This window comes from Giraffa tippelskirchi, chromosome 6, assembly GCF_054371585.1.
Source record: "Giraffa tippelskirchi isolate mGirTip1 chromosome 6, T2T-mGirTip1v1.2.pri, whole genome shotgun sequence".
Taxonomy (NCBI): Eukaryota; Metazoa; Chordata; class Mammalia; order Artiodactyla; family Giraffidae; genus Giraffa; species Giraffa tippelskirchi.
Window position 1 is genome coordinate 158,773,716 of NC_137280.1, and position 13,203 is coordinate 158,786,918.

At 39.3% G+C, this 13,203-nt stretch overlaps 1 protein-coding gene across 29 annotated transcripts in view; it reads right to left on the reverse strand.

The window, feature by feature from the left end:
* MEF2C (myocyte enhancer factor 2C) overlaps positions 1-13,203 on the reverse strand; it is a 176,163-nt gene that overhangs the window by 8,320 nt on the left and 154,640 nt on the right. For 28 of the 29 annotated variants that reach the window (XM_081504935.1, XM_081504932.1, XM_081504919.1 and 25 more), the window contains 3 exons: positions 6,333-6,505; positions 3,777-3,906; positions 2,805-2,940 (listed from right to left, as the gene is read on the reverse strand). In XM_081504935.1, coding sequence (XP_081361061.1) covers positions 2,805-2,940; positions 3,777-3,906; positions 6,333-6,505 — 439 coding nt within the window. Of the gene's footprint in view, positions 1-2,804; positions 2,941-3,776; positions 3,907-4,793; positions 4,818-6,332; positions 6,506-13,203 lie in introns of all 29 variants that reach the window. The other variant, XM_081504905.1, reaches the window with a different exon arrangement.

Sequence of the window (13,203 nt, forward strand, 5' to 3'; positions counted from 1 at the left end):
GGCCTTCCTTCCAGCTGGGAAAACACCTACCTTCCCCATGGTGTTCAGAAATGAGAGATGACTGGAGAGCTTTATTCAAATTTCTTACTGCCCCCTGCCTGGAAATTAAGACTATCCAACTGTATTTAACCTAACCTTTTAAAAATTGTCTTTACTTAAAGTCTTCTCTCAGTATTTACTGAATACCCACATTAATAAGCATGATGACGGACATGCTTCTAGAAGTTAGGTTGTCTTTTTTTTAGGTGGTAGGAGAAAAACACCAAAACATTTGAGGGTCATTTTCTCAAATATTAGTATGCGAATGACTTTTGCTAACCCTTGATGGCAAGTTCCTTCTAGTCTGCTCTATTCCCGTATCTGGTCACTTTATGCTGTTTTTCTAAGTTGCTCAGATAAAATCAGATACTAGAGAGTGCTAACAATATAGTTTTGAGGATTTAAAGGAATTTCCATGAGCAAAATACGAAGATCTCTTTCATGGTTTAATTCTGAGAAAGAATTGTGGTGACTCTCTTGGGCTGTGGGGAATATCTGCTTTGGTGGGCTGAAAGATATTTTACTTGCTTTGAACACTGTATCTACTGGAAAGAATGCGAATCCGGCACACAAGTATTTGAGACTAGTGTGGCTTGGAAAAATATCAATTTAAAAAAAAGTGACTGACATTGTAAGGAAAAAAGGTAGCTCATATAATTTATTTTACATAAATATTATAACTTGGGATTTTCTTTCTTTCTATTTGAGATTTAATCGTGTGAGCATAGGCTAATCCATCTGAAGGAATCTCCTTTTGAAAACTATTGTGTGTGTGTGTGGGGGGGGCGTTGAGGAAGGAAGGAAGGAAGGAAGGAAGGAGAGAAGAAAGGCAGGCAGGCCAAAATTAGAAGGCCTGGAAGGGGTATCTATTTGAGGGATAAGGGAAGTGATTAAGTGCAATAAAAACACATAGACTAAATTCCGAGTCAACTCATGCACCATGAGAACTGGTGTTGAAAGCAACCGGAACTAAACAAAACGCTTCATCCTTGACTGTTGTAATTCAGTTCCTCACTAGACCAGGGCTATCCCTTCTTTCTCATTTACTGAAGCTGCTATTAAGGGCAGCAGAGAATTAGATTCTTCCCATGTAGAATAAAATAAAATAAAAGTCTCTTCCCAGAAGAGAATTAAAAAATTGTAGGGTAGTTAAAATACATAAATCTATGTATTTTCTATGTAAAAATGCAAACTGTCAGGTGTTACTGAAAACAAAAGGAAGCCATATCAGAGAAAATAATATGACTTTTGACATTGATAATTTCCAAGAAGAGCTAGTCCTATAATGGATGAATTTTGTGAAAAATGAGAATAGGGACCTTTACTTTTGACAAAAAGCGATAAACAGTGGATTCACTGCTGAACCACAGAAGTACAATGCCGTGTGTATGATTTTAAGAATGCCTGTTGGTACGATGTACTTAGTGGTAATTACCTGAAAAATTTATTGCAATACATTCCTATTTGGATAGTTAAACATTTCTAGGAAAATTTAAATGTTATCCTAAAAAGAGACATTGTGTTGCTGATCAATATGTGATATATCTTCAGAGTTAATCTTTCAAGGAAGCAGAACAACAGTGTCAAGAGAATTTATTTCATTTTTAGGTTAGAGTTTCAACAATAGTGATTAGTGAGGAAAATGCACATAAGCAAATAGTAGCTAGGTATAAACTCCACAACCAGAGCACTAATCTATGTGAAATCAATTCCATGTGAAAGCTAGTGGGGCTGGAGAGGGGTAAGAGAAGCTGTGATATCAATCAGTAATTTTTATTCTCATCAGGATTTTATTCTCATTGTCTCCTTAGAATATGAACATAGAACTAGCTAACTATTTTAACCAAATGGCTCAGCAGAAGGGTAAAAGTGGGGTAAACAAACAGCATTTTTCTAACATATAAAGATGGGTTATCTTTAAATATTTTATATCCTCCTTGTATTTTCTTTTGAAGATTAACTGAAGTTTTGGAGTTCTTAAACTGAAAGTCAAGTCTTTGGTTCATGTTTTAAACTTAAAAATAAAACTATTGGTTTTATAAGCAGTATTATTTGTGAATTCAGGGCTTTTTAAGATTTGAACCTTCCCATTGATAAACGACGGGAGCTATTTCTATAACAAAGACATATCTCAAAAGTACCACAAGGGGGCAGAAAACAGACACCTTCTGACTTCAGAAAACAACAAAAACTATTTTTATACCCAAATTTAAATAATTAGTGTGTGTGTACATATACATATATGTGTATTCATACAATATCTATGAATACACAACTATACTATAAGTATATTATAAATATATGAAGTCTGTATATCTGTGGAATAGTTGACCCTCTGAGTAATAGGTTAACTATGCTAATCACATTAAGAACTACGTGGTTTATGCGAAGGGAAAAAGATTCTCAACTAGCTCAAAAATTCAAAGAACTAATAACTGTAAATGTTTTCTTCTGTCCCACGTGAACTGTGTGAAAGCTTAACTGAAGAAAACTTTATCCCTGATAGGAGTGGAAACAGATACAGCCTAAAACCACAGGAAAATAAAATGTCCTACTATCACAGAGCTCCCCCTCCTCATAAAGAAGAAGGAAAGTAATACGTAAGCCACGTGAAAGATATCAACCTGCTAATTACTTCCAGATTTTGATCCAGCAGCATCTCACATCCTCTAAAGGGGCGTTAGGGCACAAACTCAGAGGCTGCCATTTGTCATTTTGAACACGCGGTTATGGAAGTGTGTTATGAAAGAAGTGACACTGCTTACCCCAGCTGGCTGAGGGCGGACGGTGGCATGCTGTGTAGGTGCTGTTGTTGCCAGCCAGTTACTGACCCAAGATGAAGAGCGCTGGCAGTGTTAAAGCCAGACAGAGACGACAGGTCTGCACTACTCAGAGAGTACTCTAGAGCAAAGACAAGAGGAAGGCAAAAGATTTAACTTGGAAATTAACCAAATGGAGAACAGAATAATCATTTTCAATTTTTAAAATGTTCTATTAGTATTATTGAATGATATACTTAAAAACAAATTGGGGCAGGGAGGGAGATAAAACATTAGGGACAATTTTAATTCAAAAAGAGATACATACTATGCACCAAAAATTAAGTATTCCATGAAAACTTCAATGTAGTACAGCATGCATTTTCAGTTTATTAGAACTACAATCTGGTATCACAGGCAGATACCTAGTATTTGATGATCTAGAAACCTTTTCTTAAACAATCCTGAGAAAGCAGGCTTTCTATTGTTGTTGTTCAGTCGACTCTGTGACCCCACTGACTGCAACATGTCAGGCTTCCCGGTCCTTCAGTATTTCCTGGAGTTTGCTCACACTCATGTCCATTGAACTGGTGATGCCATCCAGTAATCTCATCCTCTGTCCCCCCCTTTCTCCTCCAGCCTTCCATCTTCCCCAGCATCAGAGTCTTTTCCAATGAGTTAGCTCTGGCCAAAGTATTGGAGCTTCAGCTTCAGTATTACATCAAAAAAATAATAACAGCTAATTTTCCTTGAAATTATTCTTCTATACTGTATTCAGGTTGGGTTAACAAAACTTTGGGTCACTAAGAAAGAATCATGCGGATATTCACTTTGTCTTAGTAATGAATAGGTAATGGTATAATGATCTGAACACCACAGGTATTAAATAAAGCTTCCTAACAGACTAATAGGTAATATCATTTTGCTTTTTAATAGAAAGTATTTAATGTATTATTTGAACATGGCAAAACTACTCACCGGTACCATATGTTGTTGAAATGGCTGATGGATATCCTCCCATCCCTTGTCCTGGTAAAGTAGGAGTTGCTACGGAAACCACTGGGGTAGCCAATGACTGAGCAGACTGGGAGTTATTTATCCTTTGATTCTTTTAAAGTAAATAAAAAGATATTATGGAATAGAATTTTTTAAAAAAACTTAAAAACACTAGATTTCAGTATTAGTTTTGCACATAAAGAGATAACTTGGTACAAATCTCATGAAATTAATCATTTAACATGTGTCTCTATGAACTCTGCCAACCCTATCATTTACAATCCTTCAAGAGACCAGCTGTTGCCATAGTAACCCATTACATCAGTATCTCCTAGGCAACTGAACTAGTAACAAGTACCATAGCTTTATTATGGGTAAAAACAGACTATGTTGAAAACTGATGAAATATGTATACTGTACTTCCATTGTTTCAGTTTTTATTCAAATGCAAATTGAAAAAAAAATTAAAATCAACCATGGTGGTTTTATGCTCAGTTGTATATATAGCAGAGCAGACGGGTAGAGGATTCATGCTATGTTTTGACCAGCAGGTGGTGCTCTGACCACTTTTTTTCAGATTCTTCTAAAACTTCCCTCAAACTAGATGGCAAAACAGAGCTAATGTGTATATTTAATTCCTTAGAGCAAGGAGATTAAAAATTCATATACTCTTAAATATCGTGAGAATTTTATTCTTAGAAAAATAAGTATCTTTGTGGCTTTAAATAACTAAGGACATTTGTTTGTTACAATTGTACTATAAATTAAATCCAAAAATACATTGAAAACATGGGCCTTCACTCACAGAGGGTAAAACAGAAAAACAGATAACCTGGTATTTCACCTGTAATTGATACTTGAAATGATTTCTAAATAATCTATGTTGACACACACTAACCCCAAATCTCTCCACGTTACTACTGCCACCTGTCCACCTAACGGTTGCTTTGGGTTTTTTCCTCACACGTGGCCCTGAAGGGACGCGTCCTCACCACTTACCAAGAGCAGGTCGACATCCTCAGACTGAGAGCATGGGGAAGGAGTTTTATTAATTAGTGTCTGTAAATATTTATACTTGGGCAAAATCTTTTCAACAAAAGGAAAAGCATCTTCTGACAGGCATGACAGTTGAAACAGCTTTAAAACTCAGACTCTAAAGACAACTCCTTATAAAGATATTCTTTGTTTCCTTTAATGAGCTGTTTGTCTCCAATGGGAAGACAATCTATCCAGTTTTCAGCACAGGTCAGGGTTTCAACCTTCATTATTTCACCACCACATTTTGAGGGGGAAAAAAAAAAAAGATGGTACTTTGACAGTGTACTTGCTGGAGAAAGGGGGACACAGCACCTGGCTAACACTGACAGAGACCTGACCAACAGCTCATGGGATCCCTGGGAAATCATCAGTTTTAAGGGACTTGGAATCAATCAGCTGATAGAGACAGCCTGCCATGGGTGGCCCAAACTGCTTGGTGATGGCCCTGTGGGAGGTTTTATTTATTAGACCCAGCCTTTTCCAAAGGGAATGTTGCATATTATGTGAATTTTGGGGGGTTGATATTCAAAATTAATCTGCACTGTGCCATAATAAACTAATCAGCTTGCAGGACTGTTTTACCCTGAAGCTTGCCACAGAGCAGAGAAAGAAAAAAAAATGTGTTTGCAGAATGATCTAAATTTGTCTACTGAATCTTGGTTTTAAATGTTCTCTCGCTCTTAAGCAAAGCTAATTTGGAGAACAGGGATGTAAGTCTCTTTGTTGTTGAATTTGGGCCCACAGGATTATCTTCACCTTAGTCCTTCAGACCCAGGAGAAGGAAAAATGATAGCTTCCAGGGATATTATTTATAGTTCATATTTATTCTTATAAGTGCCACAACTTTTTTTTTGATGGAAAATATAACCATTGTTTTCAATTGCCTAGAATTTTAAGACAATTTGTTTTTGAGAGGTAATTACTGGCATTAAATACATATTTGGAAAGGAGAACTGAGGCAGTGCAGAGGCATGTTATGTATTAAAGATTATCACTGCAATATACCTAAGAGAAGAAATGCCAATTAATGGGAGAGAGTTCATTTAGAGATTATGAAAAAGATTTTTCACTGTCAGCACCTTAAGAGCATACTTATTTAGTTCAATCCTGTAAAAATCTAATGAAATACCTCACTCTATGAGTTTGCTTCTACCATTGGTCAAATCATACATCCCCTAAGCAGAGTCCTAGGTAATGATTTTTTTCTAATTATAAATTGGGGGCCTTAAAAGGAAATGTTTTCTTTGCCCCAGAACACCAGCCCTATAATGGAGTTTATTAGATGTTGGTTCTTCTTTTTTTTTTTTTTTCCCATGGAAAAGGGAAACGCAAACCAGTTACCAGAAATAATAGCTAAATCCAAACAGGGCTGCAGCAATAGCACTGACATGTTGATTTTCTGGGAACATGTAAGTAACTCATAAAGTCAAACAGATACAAAAACAGCAAAACATATACAAAACATTATCAACACTTATTTAAAATGGAATTTCACATTACCACTGATGGCATCGTATTCTTGCTGCCTGGTGGAATAAGAACTCGGAGGTCTGGTTTACGGTTATTCATCCCTAAATTCATGGGGGGAGGAGATTTTGCTTGCATATTCTTGTTCAAGTTACCAGGTGAGACCAGCAGACCTGGTGAGTTTCGGGGATTGCCATACCCGTTCCCTGTTAACAGAAAACAGTGAGAGCACTCAGGGAAAAAAATCCAGACTCAAAAAATGTTTCTAGAGCGTATGTTACATGAGATGATGAAGAAAGGATTAACAGGGTGAGACAATAACGTACATGGAAAGTTCACAGGATGACTGACAACCTCCTCAGGAGTAACCCAATCAGTTCTTTAATGTGCCCCTGAAGGAAGATTAAAAACTCCTAATGAGAAGAAACTTAAGAGACATCAACTTGTCCGGAAATCAGCATATACTTTATTTTTTTTTCTATTAGAAAAAAGTTGGGACGAAAGTCAGACAGTCTTTCAGGACCTAAGAAAAGCATGAATTGGTCTTGAACTTGAATTGATCAGCTCAGTGGAGGCCTGGCTGATATGACTCACGCTTTCGGTTCAACGATTTGGATTTTATTTTGTGTGTCTGTGTGTCCCTAAGTGAAGAAAGGACACATCAGCAAGACTATAATTTCTAGGACATGTGGGAGGCATAGCAGCCTCTCACACGCTTTGCTCTTCAGTTTCCCTTTTCTCTGAGCGATTTCTCCCTATGGCTTTTCTCTCTCTGGTCTGCTTTCCTCACGAGGCTCAGTGGACAAACCTGAAGCCCTGCTCTCTTGCTCACAGAGAACTTCAGAAAGCAGGACTCCTTCTCAGGAGCTGAAAGGAGGGGGTGAGGCCTCCACTAAAGGGCTGATGCTCAGGGCATAGGAGTAGCCAGCGAGTGGAAACCGTCCTGAAAGGTTTTTCTTGGGTCTCTGATGTTTAGTCTCCCCCTCCCATTAGCAGACAAACGGCTATCTGAAGGTGTCCATTTCTCAGAACTCAAAATATACTGGCCCGTGACCGGCAGAGGTGCAGAGGCAGCCGATGCAACCTGAGCTGAACCGGAAGTCCCTGCTGGTTTCCTCCACCGTCTCTGACTGGAGAATCGGAGAAACCACCCAGGCCAATTCAACAGCCCTTGCTGGGAGCCCAGACAGCTGTTTTCTGGAGCTCTCTAAAAGAGACAGTCAAACCTCATTGTTACTGTCATCATTATCATTATGGCAAAACCCCAGCATCTGTTACCCCAGGATGAATGATAACTGTGTGCTACCCTGTGGGGCGGCAGAGACAAGGCCCCGGTCCTCCAAGGCCCTTGCAGTCCTTTGTGGCAATCTGAATGGACGTGTGTGAGACGTACACACCAAGACGGGGCAGCCTGGGGTGAGGTGCCACAGAGGAATCCAGATTAAGGGCTACTGGGTTCCCAGCAGGGAAGACATTATCTGAATGAGATTCACGGAAGAGGCCAGAACTGATGTGGGTCTTGAAAAAACAGAGGAGACAAAAAGATCTCTGGTTTTGTGACTGAGCACTAGGAAAGGGCCACGGTGGCAATTTACAGAGGATGGCCAGACACTCTGTGAGGATCCTGGTGAGAAGGGAACCCATGAGAGAAGAGGCAAGATTCTGAAGGAATATGGGGGTTGGGCTGTGGAGCCCACTGGAGCTTAGCCTATGACTTCTAGGCTAACATGTCTTGGTTTTAAATGGTGGAAATGCAGAGCCCTGAAGGCTTCAGAGCAGAGGGAACACAGGCCTTTAAGGGGACAGAGAGGTCTACTGGCATTGGGATATTTTAGGAAGGCCTGATGGTGTGATCCAGTCTGGAAATTTCTGTGATGACCCGAGCTACGGTGAGAAATTAGGAAGGCAAAGCCCCAGAACATTTCAGGAGATATTTTTGGGCACATCTTTTGAATTAGAATCTGTTTGAGGTACACTGTTTTGGCGTTCCAAGTAGCGCAGTGGTAAAGAATCTGCCTGCTGATGCAGGAAATGCAGGAGAGGTGGTTTCGATCTCTGGGTCAGGAATATCCCCTGGAGGAGGGCATGGCACCCCACTCCAGTATTCTGGCTTGGGAAATCCCACGGACAGAGGAGCCTGGCAGGCTACGGTCCATGGGGTTGCAAAGAGTTGGACATGACTGAGCATGCTCACACACAACTTTAATAATGTTTAGACCATACTGGTTCTTCATATCCCTTTCATTTTACTTGTCTTATTTTATGCATGAATAAACAGGCTGAATGTATAACAAATAACTACAAGATTAAATCTGTCATTTGGATTATGCATAACATTCTCCACCTTACTGGAGGAAAAAACCCACAAAATAAAACAAACAACCCCTCCTGGCAAAACGTATCAAGTATAAAGTAGTTGCTTAAGAAATGTTGGTTGAATTTGTATATAAGTTGCTCTTCTGTAATAAAACTTCAAGAAAATTAGCTATATTCTCTAAAGCCAACTAAAGATGTCAAAAGCCAAGAAGAAATTTGCATAGTTAATTTGGACAGTTTTCTGTGGCAAAAGTTGATTACAAGAAACAAACACATTTACCTTTTTTGGCTAGGAGAAACACAAAGGGTATATTCACGTAGAAAGATGCTTGATAAAATGGAATGCTCAGAGGACTTATATTTAATGTGTCTTACTGAATCATTATTGTGACTATTCTAGGGCTTTCGTTTTAATTAATAGATTCCATGGGATAAAAATGGAGTGAGAAAACCGAGACAAAGTTTGCACTCTTCTTTCCTGTCAGCCGGAGCTCAGGCTGACAGATACGCTGAATGCCTATGTCACTTATCTATTAAGCCTGTGTGAGATCTGGTTTAAATAAACAATCAAATGGAAAATTAGCTGGGTAATTTCAAAAGAAAGGGGGAAAAAAAAAGTCAGTTAAGCAGTGCAATGAAGCTTGAACAGATCAGAAGAAACTAAAACCCGGGCTTGGTAGATGCCGATACTGGTTTGCATGGAGGAGTTATTTTGCTAAAAGGAAGTAAAACCGCTTTATGAAATGTGTTGTCCTGTGATATGACGAGCAGTGGGCCAGTGTGCGAAAATGGAAATGCTGCACGGAGGCTCTGAGAAAAGCTTTTTTTTATTAAGAAAAAAATTTTTTTTCTAGAGTGAATTCTGAGAAATTCCAACAAAGCCTTTTGCCCACATTTTAAACAATGATTTGGGGCAGCAGTAGGCGGGGGATGGGGGGTGGGAGATAAAAAGCAAACATATATTTTAGGTTTTCACCTAATAAATGCCTTAAAACTTAAAAAAAAAAGATTTGAAAAGCATTCTATTTTTCCTCTTGGAATATTTCCTCTTGTTCGGAAATTATGCCATTTTAGAAGATTAGTCACATATTTTAAGGTGTTTACATACTGAAGGTAAAATATTTTGAACCACGATGACACTTCTTAAATTCATATTTTTAGAGCATAAAAGTTATTTTTGAGAACAAATAAATTCTGCCTTTTACCGGTGAATTTCTGCTGTTTTTAGCATATTGTGCCAGCTAGCATTTTGGAGCCATATAATAACCATTTCTGTTTCCAGCCACCAAGTTGTTATTCTTTTGGCATAATATAGATTCAGGAATGCGAGGCTGTGGATCCTAAACCAGTGATATAGAAACCTATCATTTGAAAATCAATGATGAATACATTCGTGTGGTTTACTGCTAAGAAGAGCCTGCATTTAAACCGGCTCGGAAACTGTGGCCTCCTCCTCACTCCGGGCGCTGCGGCCTTCTGTTGAGGCTGCTGTCTTACCTTAAGATAAATTCACCCAACAGAACGGTCTCTTTCAAAGTCAGGGTCGGGAGGTGGGAAACGCTACCCTTCAATAAACTTCTGAGATATAGATTCCACCTCTCTCCATGCTACGTTTTAAAATTACCCTCTGCCTGGGACGATGATCAATGTGGATGGGGCTGCATGCAGATGTCACATTCCCCTGACCACTTAAAAGCACAAAAATTATAAAGCACGAGTGAATGGATTTCCTGATTACAGATTATAAGAAAATGAAGAGCAGACTAACTTTAGAGTTCGCCTGTTTCATAGTTTCATTTGATGAAAAATATTGTTTCACATAAAACAATTGGAGCATTCACAATATAATCTGTATCAAGGATAACAGAATCCACCTCGCTGGGTTACAAATTTCTGAACATTCATATTAAAACTAGTGTAAATATATAGAATTTCAAATGTGGTGTTAGAAAAAATTTTTTTTCTCTCCAGTTAACTTGAAAACACTTGCTGTCCTTTTTTTGTTTTCATTGACTCCTATTTTAAGAAGTTGTAAATTCAAAGAACATATTTCTGGCTTACGATGTTGTGAGGAGGACAACACAGAGTTCAACTGAATGTGGAACTCTTTGAGCCCGAAGTTCTGAAACTTTCTCCTATTTGGATGTTTAGACATTATGAGCCTTTTCACTTCATCTTCTTCCTCCTAGACTTTAAATTATAGATACAAACATATAAAACTAATAAGCACAAAACAGAAACGAGTCCTCATGGACCAAGGTTAATTTTTTCATAGGCACAATCTTTTCTGTAATCTCTCCTTCTCCGTCTTTCAACTCCATATCCAATTAGTTACCAAATCTTGTCAATTTTTCTTCAAAAAGGCCTCTTTCCATTTTTCACTGCCACCATCCTACATTAAGCTTTTGCTACCATCTGACTAGGTCTTTCCATAACCTGTTTGGGTTCCTGGACTCTAGTTGAAGGGTCTTTCAGCAGGCCTTACGATGATGGGCTGCAGGAAGATTGCTCCTTGAAGCTGTATGCAAACTTCTGGGCATACGTGTGATAATAAAGCTAATGTACACGCCCAGGGTGTTATTTATAAAAAGTCTTTCTCCAGTGCTGCTTCTCTCATGCTGCTTTTTCAGATCATACTTAACTCTAGTGGGTCAGCGCCCTGGCTTGGCTCTCAGAGCTGGACACAGTTTGACCTGCTCTGTGAGTCTAACCTAACTTCCAATGGCCACGGCCAAGCTCACTGTCCTCTGAATACATCTGAGTCTTTGCTCTAGCAGGTCAGTAACTGGCAGTGTTTGACTTCCGGTTTAACTCAAAATTCATTTTTAAGGGTCAGCTAAGGCCCAGGGCTCTCAGGATACCTTTCAGACAACCTCAGTCCACCTTGACCTCTCCTCCAAAATCCTGCGCAATTAGAGGCTAATACTACACAGAGCACTCATCTATTACGTGTTTCAAATGCTCACAAAACACACAGACAGATTATGCTGGAAAAATTAAAATTATTCAGAAACGGCACTACAAGTCATGAGGGAACATGGGATAAGAACTGAAAATGTAATGTGTAACTCGGTAATTTCAAACATTAAGGTGATGACCAAGTACACCGCCGAGACAAACTGCTTGTCAACCACATAATATAAAAAGCAAAAAATCATGCAAGTGCCCACCTACTAAATTTGTTAATAAAGAGTTAATTGAAGCTTCTTTTTCATCTGCTGTACCTGTTAATCATTTCTTAGCACATTACCTTAGCTAAATGTAAGCAGCAGAAGCAAATAAAGTAGAAATTTCCCCTAATGAAGAAAACTCGGAAATGCTGGATCTTTTCTTCCACACTGACAAGTGTCTACTGCCACGGGTTGTCTCTATCAAGATGAATTTCAGTAACAATTTACTTACACAGAACTTTCTACCAAAAGAGGGGCTGCATGCTTTCCTAGGAAAAAAAATGGTAGAAGGGTGGCAATTAAGAGTGCACTGGATTTTACTAGATGGTTCAGAGAGAGGCTTCCTGGAGAGAGGGAATTCATGACAGATCTCAGAGTCATGACTGTGTTTGAGAAGGATGAGGATTCCTGTGAAGGCGAAATATAGGTCATTTCAGGGGATGCAGTTTTCAGAAGCTGGGAAAGTAGGCTTGGCTAACACAAGCCTCTTGGGTCATGTTAACTTTAATACCAGAGACTTGATCCTAAACTTTTACTAAACTTTATACCATAGAAAATGAACAAGCCAAAGTTGTTTGCGAGTAGGAAGTGGCATCGTTAGCTGTGTGTCGAGAAAAGAGCAAGAGTGGCAGCAGAAAGGAGGCATTAAAGGGTGAGACTGTTGTGAGGGAGCTAGTTAGGAGACATCTGCCAGGAGGCACATGAGGAATGAGGTCTGAATGAAGCAGCAGCCTTGGGAAGATTTACAAGGCAGATGGGCGATGAGGACAAAGGAGGATTAAGCAGATAAATGCAGTTCCTCGTCATGAGGTCTCCATCAGAGTTTCTTTAACTATACTGCGCCTTGGCTTTTCACACGCTAAGCAATGATTTCATTAGTGTGAGAGAAGCATAAAAGTCATCTGAATCAGAGACTCCCACCTACTCTCCTGAGGCAGCCATCACCAACACGACCGTGCCATATTAACAACGGCAAGCATTTTATATCATATGAATGACCAAGAGCATTAACAACATCATGCATCCACATTATGTACCCAGAACAGTACACGCGCCTATGTGCAGTGTGTTGGCTATTACACACGGATATAAAGCACTTTTAATTCTCACAACAGCAACCCTGTGAGGTGCTAAGAGTATCCTTGGGTTACATAAATAGAAAGCTGAAGAACAGAAAGACCCAATAACTTGCCCAACGGCAAACCGCTATCAACTGGTTGAACCATGGTTTGAACCCCAGCAGAGCCCACGCTCTGAAGCACAACATAGACCTGCTCCTTGGAACGGGGGCATACTCTGAGACTCTGAAAACTCTTCTCTATCTAATCTCATCCTAAAATTCCAGGAACACAAATGAAGAGAGGAAACAAAGTGGGAGACCAGGGACATGAGACTCAAGGGGCCCCCTAAGGGATTTT